At 48.3% G+C, this 17,912-nt stretch overlaps 5 protein-coding genes across 5 annotated transcripts; 3 read left to right on the top strand and 2 right to left on the bottom strand.

The window, feature by feature from the left end:
* Nucleotides 1-1,087: 1,087 nt before the first annotated feature.
* On the top strand, nucleotides 1,088-2,073 carry DEU56DRAFT_973119 (uncharacterized protein; the record flags this gene model as incomplete). Its single annotated transcript, XM_041359508.1, has 2 exons — nucleotides 1,088-1,182; nucleotides 1,250-2,073. 2 exons carry the CDS (start codon nucleotides 1,088-1,090, stop codon nucleotides 1,893-1,895), a joined length of 741 nt encoding a protein of 246 aa, XP_041207210.1. The 3' UTR covers nucleotides 1,896-2,073.
* Nucleotides 2,074-4,225: 2,152 nt separating this feature from the next.
* On the top strand, nucleotides 4,226-8,585 carry DEU56DRAFT_859237 (putative aminoadipate reductase). The gene is made up of 14 exons (XM_041355304.1): nucleotides 4,226-4,538; nucleotides 4,591-4,954; nucleotides 5,007-5,314; nucleotides 5,368-5,586; nucleotides 5,636-5,742; nucleotides 5,797-6,012; nucleotides 6,067-6,228; nucleotides 6,279-6,440; nucleotides 6,492-7,041; nucleotides 7,100-7,378; nucleotides 7,432-7,581; nucleotides 7,647-7,904; nucleotides 7,959-8,455; nucleotides 8,518-8,585. Exons 1-13 carry the CDS (start codon nucleotides 4,233-4,235, stop codon nucleotides 8,175-8,177), a joined length of 3,300 nt encoding a protein of 1,099 aa, XP_041207211.1. The 5' UTR covers nucleotides 4,226-4,232; the 3' UTR covers nucleotides 8,178-8,455; nucleotides 8,518-8,585.
* DEU56DRAFT_811160 (uncharacterized protein) lies at nucleotides 8,436-9,537 on the bottom strand. The gene is made up of 5 exons (XM_041353541.1): nucleotides 9,456-9,537; nucleotides 9,046-9,402; nucleotides 8,824-8,978; nucleotides 8,518-8,767; nucleotides 8,436-8,455 (listed from the first exon to the last, which is right to left on the bottom strand). The coding sequence occupies exons 2-3, from the start codon at nucleotides 9,372-9,374 to the stop codon at nucleotides 8,918-8,920; spliced, it is 390 nt and encodes a 129-aa protein (XP_041207212.1). The 5' UTR covers nucleotides 9,375-9,402; nucleotides 9,456-9,537; the 3' UTR covers nucleotides 8,436-8,455; nucleotides 8,518-8,767; nucleotides 8,824-8,917.
* DEU56DRAFT_811163 (uncharacterized protein) lies at nucleotides 9,538-12,446 on the bottom strand. Its single transcript, XM_041353542.1, has 22 exons — nucleotides 12,055-12,446; nucleotides 11,920-11,998; nucleotides 11,846-11,859; nucleotides 11,739-11,798; nucleotides 11,644-11,688; nucleotides 11,584-11,593; nucleotides 11,511-11,528; nucleotides 11,421-11,446; nucleotides 11,339-11,364; nucleotides 11,253-11,287; nucleotides 11,175-11,199; nucleotides 11,097-11,108; nucleotides 11,029-11,044; nucleotides 10,932-10,971; nucleotides 10,782-10,885; nucleotides 10,669-10,728; nucleotides 10,586-10,613; nucleotides 10,475-10,532; nucleotides 10,399-10,423; nucleotides 10,197-10,347; nucleotides 10,098-10,142; nucleotides 9,538-10,046 (listed from the first exon to the last, which is right to left on the bottom strand). Exons 1-22 carry the CDS (start codon nucleotides 12,129-12,131, stop codon nucleotides 10,020-10,022), a joined length of 981 nt encoding a protein of 326 aa, XP_041207213.1. The 5' UTR covers nucleotides 12,132-12,446; the 3' UTR covers nucleotides 9,538-10,019.
* A 3,674-nt stretch (nucleotides 12,447-16,120) lies between these two features.
* On the top strand, nucleotides 16,121-16,870 carry DEU56DRAFT_913950 (uncharacterized protein; the record flags this gene model as incomplete). The annotated part of the gene is made up of 1 exon (XM_041357579.1): nucleotides 16,121-16,870. One exon carries the CDS (start codon nucleotides 16,121-16,123, stop codon nucleotides 16,868-16,870), a length of 750 nt encoding a protein of 249 aa, XP_041207214.1.
* Nucleotides 16,871-17,912: the final 1,042 nt, after the last annotated feature.

The following is a 17,912-nucleotide window of genomic DNA, read 5'->3' on the forward strand; positions in this document are numbered from 1 at the left end:
ACCTCAACTGGGGGTGGTTTCTTCCCTACGATGCCCTTCGATTTGTAATTATTTCATCGAGCCTCTCAGCTATATTTCAAGTTCTTCATTTTACTGCGATTCTTTCCCTTTTTGCTACAAATAATCTCCAAATGCACTTCAGATTAGACGCGCCTTGGTGCCCCCTCTTTTCATTCACGTACATAGTTCATTCTCTTCATCTCACAATCGTTCCTTGTCTCCAGGTAGTGGTGGAATCGCCCTAACAATCGTAGCATATTAGTTTCTTCTATCTCTTTACCGAGTCCCCGATTGCTCACAGCTTTCGCTACTGTATTCTGCGACTCTCTGATTGCAATAAAATGTGACCGAGTCCCCCGAGTATAGAACTGGGGGACTCCGCTTGCCTACACACGTGAGACCTCTATCCTAAAAAACGTAGACTGATTCACTGGCTAAACATTCACTAATAATCGTAGCTAATTAGCCAGCGCAAATAATGCTTAGGGCCATTCCTCTGGCCACTCGTCGTCACCACCACCATCATTCTCCTCATAGTGGAATTCGAAGTTCCTTTCGGGTCTTTCCGACTTGAATCTTCCTGTCCGAAGTTCGCTTGTACTACCTTGTGATGCGATCCAATGTGCAATACCTCCAGCAAGTATACTCCACATGTATAGGACGGTAATCATTGAAGTCGACGGCACCAGTAAATGGGAGAAACTTTACTTTCTGCAGGATGTTGGCAAGTCATAATCAGGCGGAAGGAGCCGCTGTCTTCCTTCTATTGGTCTGCCTACGGGAGTCTATATTCAGACACCCTCAATTCAAATCCGTACTACACCCTCCTGCGAAGCCTTCACGATGTCATAGACTCATAGTTCTATTACTGTACGACCGTAACTTCGTCACGCGTCCCATGCCCGCCATACCCGTGACCCCCATACCCGCCATGCCCGAGCTATACCCCTAAGAACCGATACCAGCGGAAAATATTGATGTGCACCAATCAAGCTCAGATGGCTCAGTGATAATGAATGAAGCGCTCAGCCTTGCAAAGGGTTTAAAGGTTGGCCATTGGCCATACTACCAGTAGCACTTTACAAACATGTCCCAGTATTCCACGTTGCAGTCCCTTGTCCTGTATGATATCGTCTCTGAACTACCAGGCTATTACTGGTCACCTAACCCCGCGAAGCCGAGGTCAGTCATTCATGTTCTGCATGCCACTTGAAGCTTTGGTATCTGATCATGGTCTGTTGCGCCCCAGGTTCATTATGAGCTACAAGGGTCTTCCATTTGTGACCATCTGGGTCGAATACAAAGACATCTCTATCGCTATGAAGTCTATCGGCGCAAAGCCTAACAAGGACAAACGCGTAGACGGCACGGACGTCTACAGTATCCCCGTCCTCAGCGACCCCAATACCGGCGCCATCATCACCGACTCCCTCGAAATCGCGTCCTACCTTGAAAAGACATATCCCGAGAAATCTGTCTTCGCAAACAAATCAGAAGCTCAGATCCGTGCGTTCGACGCTACTCATACCAGCCTCAACCTACCTTCCATTGCGACCATCTTCCTACGCTCCACGGAAATAATGGGTGCCTCCAGTGTCAAGTTCTTCGTTAGAGTTCGTTCGATGGATCATGTCCCGCTGCCTTGGGAGGCGAGATATGACGCGGACTGGGAGTCACTAGAGAAGGCGCACAATACCATGTATGAATGGTACCAGAAGAGTAACGGGAAGTGGATCATGGGCGATTTTTCGTACGCTGACATCATTGTTGCTTGTCGTGTGTTGTGGTACAAACGAGTGCTGAAGGAGGATGAGTGGGCCAAGATCAGTGCTTGGCATGGGGGGAAATGGGTTCAAGTCCTTGCAGATGTCGAGAAGGAGTGTAACCTGGCTTAGAAGAGTTGCAAGCACTGTACAATTGGATGTGAAGAGATTTTTGTAACAATGTAACAATATGTTTTGGTTCGTTTGACATTGGTTCGACAGATAAATTGACCCAAGCTGCCATGGATCGTGGTTACGGAGCGTGCATCACAACAATGCCTGAATTGGGTTCACGGCCTAGAGTGGGCCTAAGCCACCCTCATAGCGAAATTGAAAGCGGGGCAGAGTTGGGAAGAATGGCGGCCTCGGCCTGTCAGGACTTGTGTAAAGACACAGTATTTCAGCATTCCTAGCGGTGCGACGATATCCATGCTACAAACTTGGTACAAACCCCTGAGCTGGCCTGGGTGGAACGACATAGCTATTTGGCAGGCCGCTGACTGACCTATGCTGACTTAGCCTGAAATTCAGAAGGAAGAGGTACTAACAGAAAACAGATACTCTCATGCTCTCTCATGGTAATAGTAACTATAACACATAGTTCGTGACAACCAGGTCCAGGCTCATTTGGTCGGGATCGGTCGAAGCCATTCGGAGCCTCGTGGATACGAATCCTTGCAATGAACGTGTCAATGCGAGCCCAATTTTCAAAATTAGGGGAATGACCTACGTACCCGAAGAGGCTCTAGAGCACCCAGCACACAACACTCAATTCAGGATTCATGAAGTTCGGCTTGCCGTTTCGTCGAACGAACTAGTCCTATGCAGTCCTATGCAGCCCCGTAGTTCTGAGTTCTCCCGCGGCATGGCTACAATCATCGAGTTCAGTTTGCTCCTTTGGATGAGTACTAGTGAAATTCGAAGTTCCTTTCGAGTCTTTCCAACTTGAATCTGCCTGTCCGAAGTTCGCTTGTACCTTGTCATGTGATCCAATGTGCAATACCTCCAGCAAGTATACTCCGCGTGTACAGGACGGTAGTCATTGAAGCTTGAAGTCGACGGCGTCAGGAAATGGGCAAAACTTTACTTTCTGCAGGATGTCAAGTCATAGTCAGGCGGAAGGAACAGCTGTCTTCCTTCTATTGGTCTGCCTACGGAAGTTTATAGTCAGACACCCGCAATTCAGATCCGTAACACCCTCCTGCGAAGCCACAATGTAATAGTATTGAGCGATACCAAGTTCACGACACGCCATTGCGATATTGGCGTATTTCTTCTCGCGAACAGCAGTCGCAGCCAGATCTTGAATCCGCGCCTCGGGTTTCTCGGCCTTCGGACCTTCTGTGTAAAACACCGCAGCTTTAGGCATCATCGAAGGGGATGGGTATACAATTACTTAGGCTGTAGCAGGAAGGTTCTAGTATATGGCCAGGCCTGTACTTTTTCGATGTTTCTCTATAGTATGCAAGTAGTACATGGACGGTCCGCATTGGTTCAGCACCAATATTGTGCACAATATCAACTGTTTGGCAGTGTTTGCGCAGATTTGAGTTCACGACTAGCTTGCCAACTTAGTACTGCACCAGCAGGTGTCATTTCGACAACAACGATCAGCATCTACAAGCAGCAGAACACACAGGACGTCTTACCATGATCTTCCACCAGTCTTCTCCGGCCTCGATACCCTCCGCTACAATTCTTCCCAACACCTATTAGGCTAGAACCACCGCCCCAGAATGTGATTTGGGCAGGATGACAGGGGATGTCACATGTATCCACACAGATCTGCAGCATCATCACATTCTTTGCCTGCCCATCGGATGATTCAAGACAATCAACCCAGTGGAGTTGACATGTTCAACCTCCTCGGCGCAATGATCTGCCCAGTGAATGATGTTCTGATTAACATCCTTTCCGATGACATCGCCCTTTAGTAGTCACCGTTATCGGATTTACGTCTTACATGGCACAACATCCACTACCTCCGCCACAGCGGAAATCTCGAGTCCTCGCCATATTTTCAGGACTAGCACAGTTCCTAGAAGAACCGATTGCACCGGAGGTTTATCCACTCCCTAAAACGTCTGGTTTCGATACTATCATCATGCTATCTACCTAGCAGAACGGTTTATACCAAACCAATTGCCAATTTGCAACAACACTGTATTCAGGATCTATTAGATTAGATGTCATGTCCACCTGAACATCCGCCTATGCCGAGGACTTCCGCCTCTACATCTATATGTTGGCATGTATGATATGATCGTGTACGTGTCAATCATATACATTTACTTGAATGACTTGATGTCCGACTCGTGAAGTGCACAGGAAATACCTGTTTCGAAATAATTATGATCGAATCATCTAGCTAACGCGTGAAGAGGTCAGGGTGCACTCGGGCTCGGGCTTCCACCCTCAATAGGTACTTAAATGACTCGCAGACTTCGTGGACGCTTAACCAACTAAATCATGGTTGCTTCACATCCAAATTCTCTCAGTTATCCTCCCCTTGACGGATCTCTCTTCCTCCCTGAATTGCTGGAATTCAATGCGCAACATAATTCGGACGTCACCTTCTATGTCTACAATAAACCTGGCAACGACGACCTGGTCTCTATCTCACACCTAGACTTCTATCAAGCTTGTCATCGTGCCGCACATCAAATTAGACCGAATCGTGCAGGCGCAGACAATGAAGTGGTCGGCATCATCGCCAATTCAGACACCCTCCTTTTTCAGACGGTATTCATGGGCATCATCTTCGCTGGGCTGGTTGTATGTGAATAATTTATTCAAACGAACATATCTCTGACCGCTGCTTTTTAAGCCATTCCCCATGTCGCCTCGTAATTCGGCGGCGGCAGTCTTACACATCATGCAAAAAACAAAGTGTCGTCGTTTAGTCACCACTCACCACTCTCTCAGTTCCCTTATCGACGGGATCAAAGCGGGTATCGTGTCTAATGGCACTGAAACGAGCCAGTTGCAGCTCGACGAGATACCGGCGCTCAAAGGCTTGTATCCCGCGCTTGTCACAGGCTCTCCAGACGAGGATTTTCTCCCATACCCTCCCCAAGCTTCACGATCATCTCAGAATGATGTATTATACTATATACATTCCTCTGGTAGCACTGGTTTCCCGAAACCCATTCCAATAACCAATCAGTCTGCTATCGACTGGTGCGCGACCCGTAAGCCACTGATACAATCTCCGAAGCAAAGTACTAACAGGGGGGCTATTAGCATGCATTGCCGACAACATCGGCGTTCTCACTCCTATCCGCGTCGCCGCTGCATCAGCTCCACCATTTCATGGCGCGGGTGTGCTGACCCAACTGCTATTACCCATCGCGTCCTTGAGCAGCGTTTCTATTTACCCGCCCGCATCCTTCCATGACCCGTCAGCGGCCCCCATAATACCCAATTCCCAAAATATCCTGGAGTCTGTGCTCAATACCCAATCGACCGCTTTGTGGGCCATGCCTTTTTTCATAGAGCGATGGGCGTTTGATCCTAATGCTATTGATATTTTGAAGACGCTCGAATATGTCGTACGTTACAAGTTCATTTTTATCATTGCAGGGTATGGCTTATGGTGTTGTAGGTCTATACTGGCGGCCCACTCGCCTCTAAGGCAGGAAATGCCCTTGTGGATGCAGGGGTCACGCTATGGCCTATGTACGGCTGTACAGAAATTGGACCCATTAGTTCTTTGTTCCGGAATGGGGCCGAGAGAAAGCTTTGGGATTGGGTGCGGTTTAGCCCAAATACCAAGACTAGATGGGTTCCACAGGACGACGGAACATATGAATGCCAAATTTTGGTGCGTCCCTGTATTTACGTTTCCTCTCAGTGTGAACTCTTCCCCGCAGATAACTCCAACGTGTCGAGTGTCAGTAGAGAATCTCCCAGACGTCAAGGGTTATGCTACTTCCGATTTATTCATCAAGCATCCAACAATCGAGGGTCTGTGGAAGATGTACGATTAACGATTGTGTCCATATTCTGGCACTGTCTAACTTTATCCTTGCAGCTCGGGAAGGAAGGATGAGGTCTTGATGCTCTCATCCGGGGAGAAAGTAGTACCAGCTCCCATGGAATGCCTCATCGGGACCAACCCCTATGTGAACGGCGCCGTCATCTTCGGCCGTGGACGCAGCCAAGTTGGCATCCTCATAGAGCCACGAGCGGGGCATGAAATCGACGTCGATGACGAGGCACAGGTCTCGGAGTTCAGGAATCGAGTGTGGTAAGACCCCTGCAAATTCGTATGCGGCTGTCATGTCTGAACATGCCCTTGAAGGCCTGAGATAGAGGAAGCAAACAAGGCGGGGCCTGCCTTTAGCAGAATCTTCAAGGAAATGTTTCTTGTGACGCGCAGGGAGAAGCCCATGCTTCGAGCCGGGAAAGAGACCGTCACCAAGAAAGCCGTCATCCAACTGTATGAAGAGGAGATCAATGCCCTGTGAGCAAGGACCTTCACCAATATCCGAAATTGACATTGATGGACGCCAGATATGATAAGGTGGAGGGCGGCAGAACAGGTATCGATGTGCCTTTGCCTACGAACTGGACTACAGAGGACGTGGAGAGTTGGCTCATGGTCCATTCCGCTTCTGTGAATGCTGGCAAGGCGGTCGATCCTGACACAGACTTTTTTGCTCAGGGCTTTGACAGGTGAGTTGATGGTCAACCAAGACTCGGTTTTTCCTGACTTTGTACCTCTAGTCTCTCTGCGACATTCCTCAGAAACCGGATCATCGGTTCCCTCAGGTCGGCACTAGATCGCGACGTCCAGGCATCAGCACTGCGAATCGACCAGAACATCGTCTTTCTGAGTCCTTCGATTCGCCAGCTCGCGAGAAGCGTCATACATGCAGTATTGCATGGGAACAGTCCAAACTCGGTCGATGTCAAGGCTGAGATTGAGAGCATGATTGAAAAGTATTCAATCGGATTCAGCGCGGACTCTACCAGAGATGCCTCCGCCACTCTGGTTAATGGTCGCAGTCGAGGCAATCATGTGGTCATCCTGACTGGGTCCACGGGTGGTCTTGGTTCATACCTGCTTGCATCTTTGCTACAGCGTGAGGATGTGTCAGTGGTATATGCCTTCAATCGTTTGTCGAGGGATGATGCATCCATTGAACAACGACAGAAAAGTAGTTTCGAAGACCGTGGTTTGGACACCTCGCTCCTGCAGTCAGAGAAACTAATGTATATAGAAACGGATACCTCTGGTGACGACCTGGGTTTGGAGAAGGGGTTGTATCAGAAGGTTTGTTTCATTTCCTGTCTGACTTTGTAGAAAGGTGTACTGATCAGACGCGACATAGATCCGCACGTCTGTCACTATCATCATTCACAACGCTTGGCGACTCGACTTTAACCTGGCGCTGTCGTCCTTTGAGCCTAATGTTCGGGGAACGCGCAATCTCATAGACCTGGCATTGTCTTCTCCGTACCATCCGAAGCCACGTTTCTTATTCACCTCTTCTATCTCGACTGCCCAAAGCTGGGATAAAGCGAAAGGACCTTTCCCAGAAGAAGTACAGTACGATGCGGGCATCGCAGAGGGCCTTGGATATGGCGCGAGCAAATATGTTTGTGAAAGGGTAAGTCGTACGCTACCTCCGGTAGAAGTGCCAATCTGACGAACCTGAACAAGGTTCTCGTGAACAGCAAGTTGCCGGCATCCTCATTCAGAATTGGACAAATAGCAGGAGGACCTCCACGAGGAGCTTGGTCGAAGACGGACTGGCTGCCTATCATCGTCAAGTCGAGTGTGAATCTGGGTGTGTTTCCGGAAGCTCAAGGGGTAAGTGTAGTTTAATGCGTCTTTGCCGAGTATCGGAAAACTCATCAATAATACACGCGGTTTAGCTCCTGTCGTGGATCCCTACCTACGCTGTATCAAATGCCATTCTTGATGTGGCTTTCGCAGAAGAAGAACCTCCCATCGCGATTAATCTGGTGCATCCGAGACCGGTAGCGTGGAAAACGCTGATGCGACCTGTTGCGGACGCCATCTTTGAGCGCAAGATAACAAGCGTTTCGCTACCTTTCATTCCATTCTCGGAGTGGTCCGAAAAGGTCGAATTGAGTGCCAAGAACCCAAGCGAGCAAAATATCCAACGCATCGTACGTGTTTTCAATTTCTGACAGAACATCTTCCCACCTGGTCTTCCATCGCAGCCTGCTATCAAGCTTCTCAACTACATCCGTTTCATTTCTCGATCAGATATCGCAATTAGAGCGTCTGGGGAGATGCGCTCAGACGTTGGTGGCTTCACCTCGTTCGCGACTGGTGTGGCCCAGCGCGTCAGTCTGACGGTGAAAGAGTTGGAGCCCTTGTCGTCGGTGACTGCAACAACATGGGTAGACTATTGGGAGGCTGTGGGGATGTTTCGATGAATGATTGCATAAAGTTGGAATCCTGTTGGACCATACACCTTTTTGGTAGTGTTTTCTTTTGATGCGGCAGTGTACAACAGATAGTGAAACAAGTTACACGTTTGGCAATCCCCTTGTTCGTTTGAACATTCAGGCCTTATTGCTGATTGACGCACGCCTACCGGTTCAGAGAATCGGACATTGGGGACCAGATATTCCACGGCTTGGGGACAACCCAAAAATGAAGGTTGAAAGCATGCTTGAATTGGCTCCCGTGAGTACGTGCTATTGATTGTAACCTAGCAGGAAGGGTTATGTGCATAAACGTGTAACTAAAACATAAAACATATTAATCATTTACCTGGTGCTCTCGAACATAAATTAAGTACCACCCTGTAACTCTGGGAAATACCAACTTGCAAGGGTCCGCTAGGATCGACATTTGAATGTGCTGACCTATCCTGAGTTAGCCTTTCAGAAGGACAGAGAATAGGCACTCTCATGGTAATGGTAGCTATAACACACATATAGTTCCTGACAACCGGGTCCAGACTCATTTGGTCGGGACCAGTTAGCAGTCGAAGCCATTCGAAGCCTTGTGGGCACGAATCCTTGCGATGAACGTGTCAACAGGAGCCCAAATTTCAAAACAAGGGGAATGACCGACCCGCAGAGGCTCTAGAGCACCTTAGCTATAGAGCATCCAGCGCACAAAACTCAATTCAGGATTCATTTCGGCTTGCCGTTCCATCGGACCAGTCCTATGCAGTCCTATGCAATCGGCCACAATCACCAAGTTTAGTTTGCTCCTTTGGACGAGTACTAAGGGAAATTCAAAGCTCTTTGAGTCTTTCCAACTTGAATCTGCCTGTCCGAAGTTCGCTCGTACCTTGTGATGCGACCCAATGTGCAATACCTCCAGCAGAGACTACAGTCAGGTACCCGCAGCTCAAATCCGTGAAACTCTCCGCCCAAGCCGAGGGCATCATGATTGTATGCGCCCAATGTGTTTTGGGCGTTCATCGGACACGCATTTCTGAGGACATCAGCTCTTTTTGCCAATTGACGCACGCCCACCGGGTCAGAGAAATCAAAGATAGGACACCGGGGAGTCGGGGACCAGATGTTCGACGGCCTGCTAGCTGGAGATGCCACCAGAACGCATAGAATCGAGAGTGTGACCGCGTTCAACGGCAAGAAGCATCGCCTGTAGTCCATGTCGCCGGATTAACTGAACTTTGGAGCACTGTGATGGCAGACTAAATTTGACCGGCTGTAGCAGAAATCATGAGGTCGTACAGTGGACCTGAACCGTGTTTACTTCGACAGCCTATTGACCGTCCTTTGCATGACGGAGCGGGACCGAGTGCAGAGACACGGTGTACGTCATCAGGCTCGTTCCCACCAGGTGTCACTGGGATCGGCGGAAGCCTTACGAGGCCTATAAATAATAGATGTTGAACGTTGAGGCGATGTCAATGCGCGACCTGAGTCAACCTACTACGACGGGAGAAGTTATACAGACTACCAGGAGTCGTATCGAGTACATTCAGTCTTTCTTGCAATCCGAAAAGTACCATACAGTATATTCCGCACATACGGTATCCGCTGAACGAAACAAGTACAGCGCGTAACGTTGGCGCGTTTTTATTGTAATGCTATACAAACTTCCTTCAAAATTCCAAGTTGCGGTTGTATCTACGTTGGGTGTCCGACTGCAACAGGCACTGCCTTTTTGCGAATGAAAGAAAAGACGAATAACGGCAGAGCCAGATTGAATGAGAAAGCGCGACTCGGCGCGACTCGTGCGTAGAGTATGAGGTGGCCGAGGTGTCATGAAGGATGATGAATGATAGTTGAAAATTACCAGCCCGAAGAGTAGGGTTTTGTCTAGATGACCAGTTATCACAAGGCCAATGACACATGAGAAAAAGTACATACTGAACTTGGTGTTAAGAATTTCGAGTCATGGCTTCTACCAACGTCCTGTGGCAGTGAATCCTTTGGATACGTTCCAGCAGGATAATGAGACCACCGCACCTGCCAATATTCCTCCCTAATGGTTGGCATCGGCAGCTGCATGGGGATCCGTACTGAAGGCCGCATGGACTCGGTGACCATACTGAAACTCGTCGACTTTCCTCCTTCACGGTCCGTGCCGCGACCTCGTATAATTTTCCGGGTATTGAGTCTAAGCACCAAGATAAGTGAGGTATTAAGAACAGTGTTGTAATCTGCTCACGTAGCCAAGAATGATATCGCATACACTGGAGAAGACTATCTTAGCCTGATGCAAGAGTGACTTGTTTGTGACTCACGTTTGCTCAGAACAAAATACATGCATATAAACACGAAGTTCGTCGGCATGATGTTGAACTTTCCATACGGTTTAGCTTGTGAAACCTGCGGTATAATATTATCACACACACCAAAACGAGGGTCGACAGGCTGATGGTGCTAAAATGGTGCACGTGTCAGGCTTTAAACTTTGATAAGTAATGATGAGACCAACCTGGTAAGAAGACCAGTGTTCACCGCATATATTATTAACGTATTAATCATGGAGTCCGCACTAGAGTAGCAAACTCATCAGAATACATGACAATGGAAACTTGTGAGACGCACGTTGTTGTATGGCTTGAGCGCATTTTCTGAAGGTAAAAGCACAGTGCGGCAGCTATGCTCATGTCCGTAACGACTCCGATGCCCAAGGAAATGCTTCCCAAAGACTACACGCCATGAGAACGCAGAATAGATAAACACAGATTTATGTACCTTCAAAACTATCATATGGGCAAAAGAAGATATCTGGAAGCTGTTTCACATGCTACATCAATACTTGACGGCATTCAATCAAAGAATAGATGCAAACCATTTTACAGTAAATACTGATGAATACAATTCAGAATAGTTTGAATTAGAACCTGCTATTGTACTCACCTGTTGCCGTGCCTGACGTGGGAAGTATACAGTTTATCAGTCCGACGTTCGGCCACAACATCAACATAACTCCCTTACTAAGTTGCGCAATAACCATCAAGAACTTCGAAAGGACCCTTATCAGCACGGCGAAATACGAAATTAAGTTCAACCCACCAAGAATCCCGTAAGCCACCAATTTCTATAACTGACTGTGCAAATATTAACAAAAAATCTAGAATAACATGAAGACAGTTCCCTACATCTCCAGACTCGTAGTGTGAAACAACTATCAGAAACCGAAGGTCAATTATATGCTCACACCGGTAGATTTATTCCACTTACGCCTTGACAATAGCACCAACAACAGCCTGTGTGCGAAAGGACGCTTCAATTAGATGAATATGCCACAGATAGTTCACCGGAGACACTCACACCCAAAGTCATTTGCAGCTGTTATACGAAGGAAGTTTAATTATGTTAACGGTGAACGAAAGTATGACCTCACTATAAGAGTCCTAGCAAAAATGTTAAAGGAAAGGTCGTTACTCGGAACAGAAGTGCTCACCACTGAGGTTTTCCCGTAGCCAATGGAAGCGGATCCAAATAGTTTCTAGTGCGTTCGTTCAGCGGTGAGGCAAGGATGGGCCACAGGCCACTCACGTGATGGTATAGAAATACACAGCGTAACCAATGAAAGATTGATCGACTAAAGAAATTGTCCTTGACGATGTGAGCCTTGTTTTTAGCAGGGGAGACATCCGCCTCACCATATCAATGCAGCCTGGTCGGATTTCGTTGTATCATGAGCGCGCGCATGACCCGAGACCATTCCTGCACTTACGAGAGCCTTATATGCAGCCTTGTCTTGGGGGAAACGCCTATAGTAGGTAAACACCTGAATGGTCAACATTCCAAACGCGCTGCAACGCAAGGTCCAAATGAGCCCCGAAAGGGAAAAAAAGACATGAGTACTCACGTCGCAGAGACAGCGAAGCCTACGAGCAAAGCACCGAGGGTGTTATCAAAACGCGGGACGACGTAGTCTGCTGGCATCTTGCAGACCTAACAAACGGGACGAACAAATGAATGAGGGTGAAGATTGCGATTAGAACGCAGTATGAAATAATCGGCTGCAACGCAAGCGCTTGGCCTTGGGTATACTCCGTAAACGGAATGGATCTCTAGGTCCGGAGAAGTTGCGGAGCTACCGACAGCGCTGCTGTGGCAGAGGGCGATGCTCCAACGTCCGAATACCGTACTGGTCCGTGGAAGATGGGAGTTGATTGGGAATCAGAACAGAATGATCCAAATTTGCATTCTGGCAAATTTCACCAGGAGAGGAATCTTCCGGATGTTTTTTGCGTCTTCATCAGTTCATGCGCATGATGGCATCGTGACTTTAACCAGCATTTCAAATTCACCATCAGACTTACATAAGACACTGCCAAAAACGGACGCGGAGGATCCGCGGCTTGTGTGGGACTGAAAATTTATGGTGGCGTATAGAGCATGCACGCTTTACCAATGTACCTTCGCAGTCAAAATGTAGGTCAAATCTCAGTCAAAAGAGCTTCAGTTCTGTAGTGCAATCGTACTGCCAGGAGTGCTTGAGTGACATTTTGCTACTGATAATTGGGGTGCCGCAGTACTGTTGCCGAGCGTCTATCAATACTTAAAGTTGTGCCTGAAAGTTCTCCAATCTGGCTAGTGCCAGGGAAGTCGTCGCTTGAATCCACAATAAGCCCCAGTTTGTTGTTCTTTGAACTTGAGTGCTCATATGCCCCAGTGTGCCCCTCGGATACCATCATGTATTTCTTATCCATCGGTGAAGCAGGAAGTCTAGCACGGACCGATAGAAGCCTTGGCACAATACTTCTATCATTTCGTACTGCACATTGATAACTTTGAAACCAGTCACCCGCCCGGCATCGTTGACAGCAACCTCAGTCAACACTTGCACACTCACTGCCATGCTAAGTGACCAACCGTTGAAGACCTCAAATAATTGACAGACAAGTGCTAACGAAGTGACGTTGGAGGAAAGGCACATACTGCTCGATAGCAAGAACGGATAGGCACAGGGGCACGCCTGGGCACGCGAGAGTGTATGTATCCTATTCTGGAACCCCGACCAGAGCAGATGGTTACAGATGGTTACGCACCAAAGAAAAGATAGGATCGATACCAACTGTGATGGCAGGTGATGGCCCGGGTGGTGACCGGTGACCCACATTGAGCGCAAAGTGCCGATGCCGATCAACGTCGCTGGTGGCGACCGAGGCCACGTAGGATGGCATCAACTGTCATGACGGTGATTAGTGAGTATCAATAACCAATCTGCAGAATGGAGCCACGATAGCGGTTTGCATCACACTATCCATCAATCAAGCACGAGGTCTGATGAGTTATACATTACCAAAAAGCACTTTGCAAGAGTGCGCCCATTGTAACATTGACAGAGCCTTGGTGATTTTCCGCGTCCAAAATATGCGCAGTGCGTCCACAAAACGGGATTGGTTGACCAGCACTGCGGTTCCTGGCGCATGAAAAAAAAAAAACATGAGCGACCCATTCCGAAATGTTGAAATTTTCAGACTCACTAACTTCGAAGGAAATTACTCTCAAAAGGACAATGATGGATACCAAAAGGCCCGCACAGAACTTGCCCGCAGCTTCCCAGAAAATGCACTGCGCTTCATGTGCCAAGTCCCTCTAGGTCGAGGCGGTTCCGCTTTTTCACCCATCTCCCCCATTTCAGCACTCCCATCCAAATCCACAATCTGACGGAGAAACAAGTCCGCGTCAACGATCGTCCAAATTCCAAAGGCACTCCCACTCCCGCCAGACAAAGCCCCAACATATCTTTGAGAGCAATAGTAGCGAACCCGCCGCCATGGAAGGGATTGGGCGACGATCCCTCGGGTAGTTCGCGCCACGTTGTCTTGTCTAACAATAGCAACACGATCATCACCAGATGCCATCGCAATATCCCGTTTGGCGACGTCCACTGCAGAGCGCACAAGGACGGAAATAAACGGCTTGAGCGCGGCGGCTAATAGCGCTCATGGTGCGAACGTTTCTTTGACCTCTAAAGTTGTATGATGATTGCCCTGAGCGCGATAGGGCACTTCAGGAAAGTGCAGGGGACGTAAAGAGCCGACTTTCTGAAGCTTTCTGATGGATAGCAAGAATGAGGTCTGGCGGACTTAACGAGACGATCTGCCGCCGAGCGTGACGCCAAGATCTGAGAAATTGAGAAGAGGCCATTGGTTGATGCAGTAGCACCCGTTCATCCCCCGGAGTTTCGTCGGCGTACAGGGTTCATCTCCAAAAATCTTCGTCAATGAACGACGCATATTCGTGAACTTCGCACAAGTTCGTGTGGCGGAACGATATCGCAAACCCAAGCCGCTGTTTCGTCAAAAACAGGCTCCTTCTTCACTTTAGTCGTGACTTCAAGTGCAAGATGAAAACGTTTCTTATTCCCACAAGAACGCAGGGTTCATTCACGGCGAAGCCGTCGAGTCTTTCTCACTCTTCGAAGACGAGCGCGGAAAAAGTCCCGAGTCTTCTAGGAAGGCATAGACGTTATGAACAGTGAGGAAAATCAGTTCTGCAGAGGCCGAGCCGGCACGCCGGACATAACGAGCTTGCAGTGTTCGGGTTCATCCCCATTACTGATAGTTTTAAACATGACCCCAAAAACGTCAATACCGACGAAAATACGAATACGCACTTCGATAGCCTTCCGTCTCCGCGTGCCATGCACAACTTAGGGCCAGAAGATGCGCCAGCGAGGGGACAACACTGGACAGGTGTCCGGAACTTCACATCTACTGAACACGTACAATACACAGCAAATGTTTTTCTGGCAGACCTTTGGGGCCTGAGGCCAGGGCGACCGTTATAGACGAAAAGGAAGATAGTGGTGCGAAGTCCAGGACTTACGAGTCGCTTACATAATGCTGTCATATGAAGTACTCAGCAACTTGCTTGAAGCTGACTCGTTCACCGTCAATGACTCCCGGTAAGTACTGACTGGTTAATCCCCCCTCCCCCCAAGTGAAAGCTTTTCTAGGCTGCTCTGTATGCGGTATCGCCTTAAACCCAGCGCGATAAAACAGAATAACAGTGGGCGTTCCCCACTCTCAATTAGTATGTAGATTCCGACATTCAGTTACTCCGCCACTCCGATCGCCTATGCTTCTCTTTTTCCCCTTGCGTCCCTGTGGATTTTTCACGTCGTGCTTCTCGATATACAACGCCCCTGCGAGAAAAACACCCCTTCAAATCCACTGCACTACTGTGACTACCCGCTTCTAATGGCTTCAGCGATGTCCCTTGTCACTGTCAACAACACAATGCCTCGCGCTCTTTGTGTTTCTGAATTTTTTTCCAACATCTTAAGCTATATCCACACAGACAAAAACCACATTCACGATTATCATACAGTTTCTCCAAACCTTCCTCGCTCTTGCACTAACGTGTCACGCGCTCTCGGAGCCAGCATTAGATGCTCTTTGGACATTCCAAGCCGGCGTTATACCATTCATGCAATGTGGCGGGATCATAGTGCCTCCAGAAACATTGCTGGGGTGTGACGACTCAGAGTACCGCATCGTTAGTTTTTGTTTGCTTTCAAGGTAGAACGCAAATTATTTACAGGTGCATAGATCCCCACAGAATCTCAGCTTGCCGCTATTGGCCGCTACGCACGCCGCGTCCGATATTTTTCAATAGACTTTTCTGAAAATCTTGTGCAATCCTTTTTCCAATCCCTTGCATACTCTTCAAAGGTGCTCATGCCAAACTTGCGACGATTGCGCATCGCATGTGACTGTAGACTTTTCCATCTGGTCCCGCCCCTGCTTGGCCCGCGTCTGTAGGAGATTTCTATCAGCATTCAGGAAGCGAACCATTCCGAGAATGTACACACATTCTTACGGTCTTTGCCTTCATCTTGTCCATTGCTTGAAATCTCCATCATTGTGCATCAATTATTTGCACCTTTCAAACAAGAAGTATCGCGTGCTATCCAAAAAATGCAGAAGCTGCGTGAAGTCAACGTGCCATTCATCGACAAGGATGCCCTGACTTATCTGGGTGGACTTTCAACTGTTACCCACATCTCTTCGGAACTGCCCGCCGGCAGTGATCTCGAAGATATTCTTGGCCCATCCTGCAACTCCATTCTCTTCGAAAACTTTGACACTGTTGATTGGGAGATCAGTGACTGGAGAGATGTCGAAGTCTTCACACGTCTATGGCCCCATAAACTCACTGCCCTACAATTGCGATCCGAGCAAGAGTTCGAACCAGATCTAATGCAGATACTTTTTGACTCGCTCCATACACGCGAGGCTTTTAGGTCTGTGGATATCGACACGAAGTCCTATCTTAACATTGACGAGGATGACCTGATGGAAATGGCGGAAGCCTGGCCTTGTCTTGAGGTGTTGTTCCTCAATGAGATGGTCGGGCACATGGCTTCCAAGGCACCCGTGCCACGATATGTCACACTGCCCGGGGTCGTCAGATTCGTCGAGCGGTGCCTTCTCTTGAAGAAAATTTGCATCAGTATCTCACTCGCCGACGTGGACAAAGAGTATGACATGGAATTGGACAAACTACTTGACCTCGAGCCCCGTGACTCACATGCGGCTTTAGATCATGTCAAGTTGAGATGCACTCGTGAGGATGAGATATTGGAGTTAAATGCCCCCGATGAGTGCGAGAAGGCAGGTGGGCTCTCGTTGTTCGAGATTCTTTTGGCAAAGCTTTTCCTGGGGTGAGACCCTGCTGCCTCCAGTTCGAAACTCCATCAGAACTACTTACCAGCGGCCAAATGTACAAAACCACGAAATGTCCGTAAAAGTCCATGATGACCAGAATATTGGACAAAACATAGCATATTTACCTTGATGCCATTGTCCAAATAGGAGCGGGTGAGCCTGTGAGTAGAGTGAAATAGGGCAGAGTCACTTCATTTGTCAGTTCCCCAGCCAGAGGGCCATTGCACGCTGCTCCTCTGGTATTTTTCGTTGTGATATTTTATTCTCTCAATCACCACTGAATATAAAGAATCCGGCTGAGAACGCAACGCGAGACACCAAATGCAAGCACTTTCACATTGCGACTTCAGTGGGCTGCCACAAATGAACCGCAAACGGACCTGAATTCCCTCAGAGGCGACCACTTGTGTTCCATTTTGCAAAATTTAAAGCACGCTGGCAATCTCCTCGACCTACCACTTCATGAGGTTGGCGTCGTACTGGAGTCTACAGATCCGTATTGTCCAAAAGACCCACTCACGCAGTTCTCAAAAGGTGATGCCGTCCAAATATCCTTAAAATGTCTTGACAGGGACCTGATATATATAATGTAAGAGAGAGTGATGGTTGCTTTCGTGTTGGGCTGTTCTACAGAAGTGAATGGTTCGTTGTCTTGCATGCCAAGTGATTACATCGATTACAATTAGCCGAGATGTGTTGCTGGCTCATATATAGGGGCTATGATCCCCAAATTAATGTGCAAAGGTCACTTCTTCACCTGGCACGACGCACTCCTTCTGTCGGTGTCGGGCGAGCTTTCTTGGATAATCGGCTCTCTTGATGTGGGTTTGAGAACGGATCTGTACCCATTTGCAAGGACGTGCGCAGATTGTAACACTAACCAACAGAGCCCTTGTGGTTTTCCGCATCCAAAAAATGTGCACTGTGCAGTACATGTACATATAGGATTGGTTGACCAGCACTCCCAAGGCAAGGGGACTCTGGCGAGCTTCAACATCAACTACCCGCTTCAGAGTGTTGCAAGTGTAAAAGACTCACCGTC

The sequence above is a fragment of the Suillus clintonianus genome (assembly GCF_016758775.1).
Source record: "Suillus clintonianus strain FC179 chromosome Unknown DEU56scaffold_48, whole genome shotgun sequence".
Lineage (NCBI taxonomy): Eukaryota > Fungi > Basidiomycota > Agaricomycetes > Boletales > Suillaceae > Suillus > Suillus clintonianus.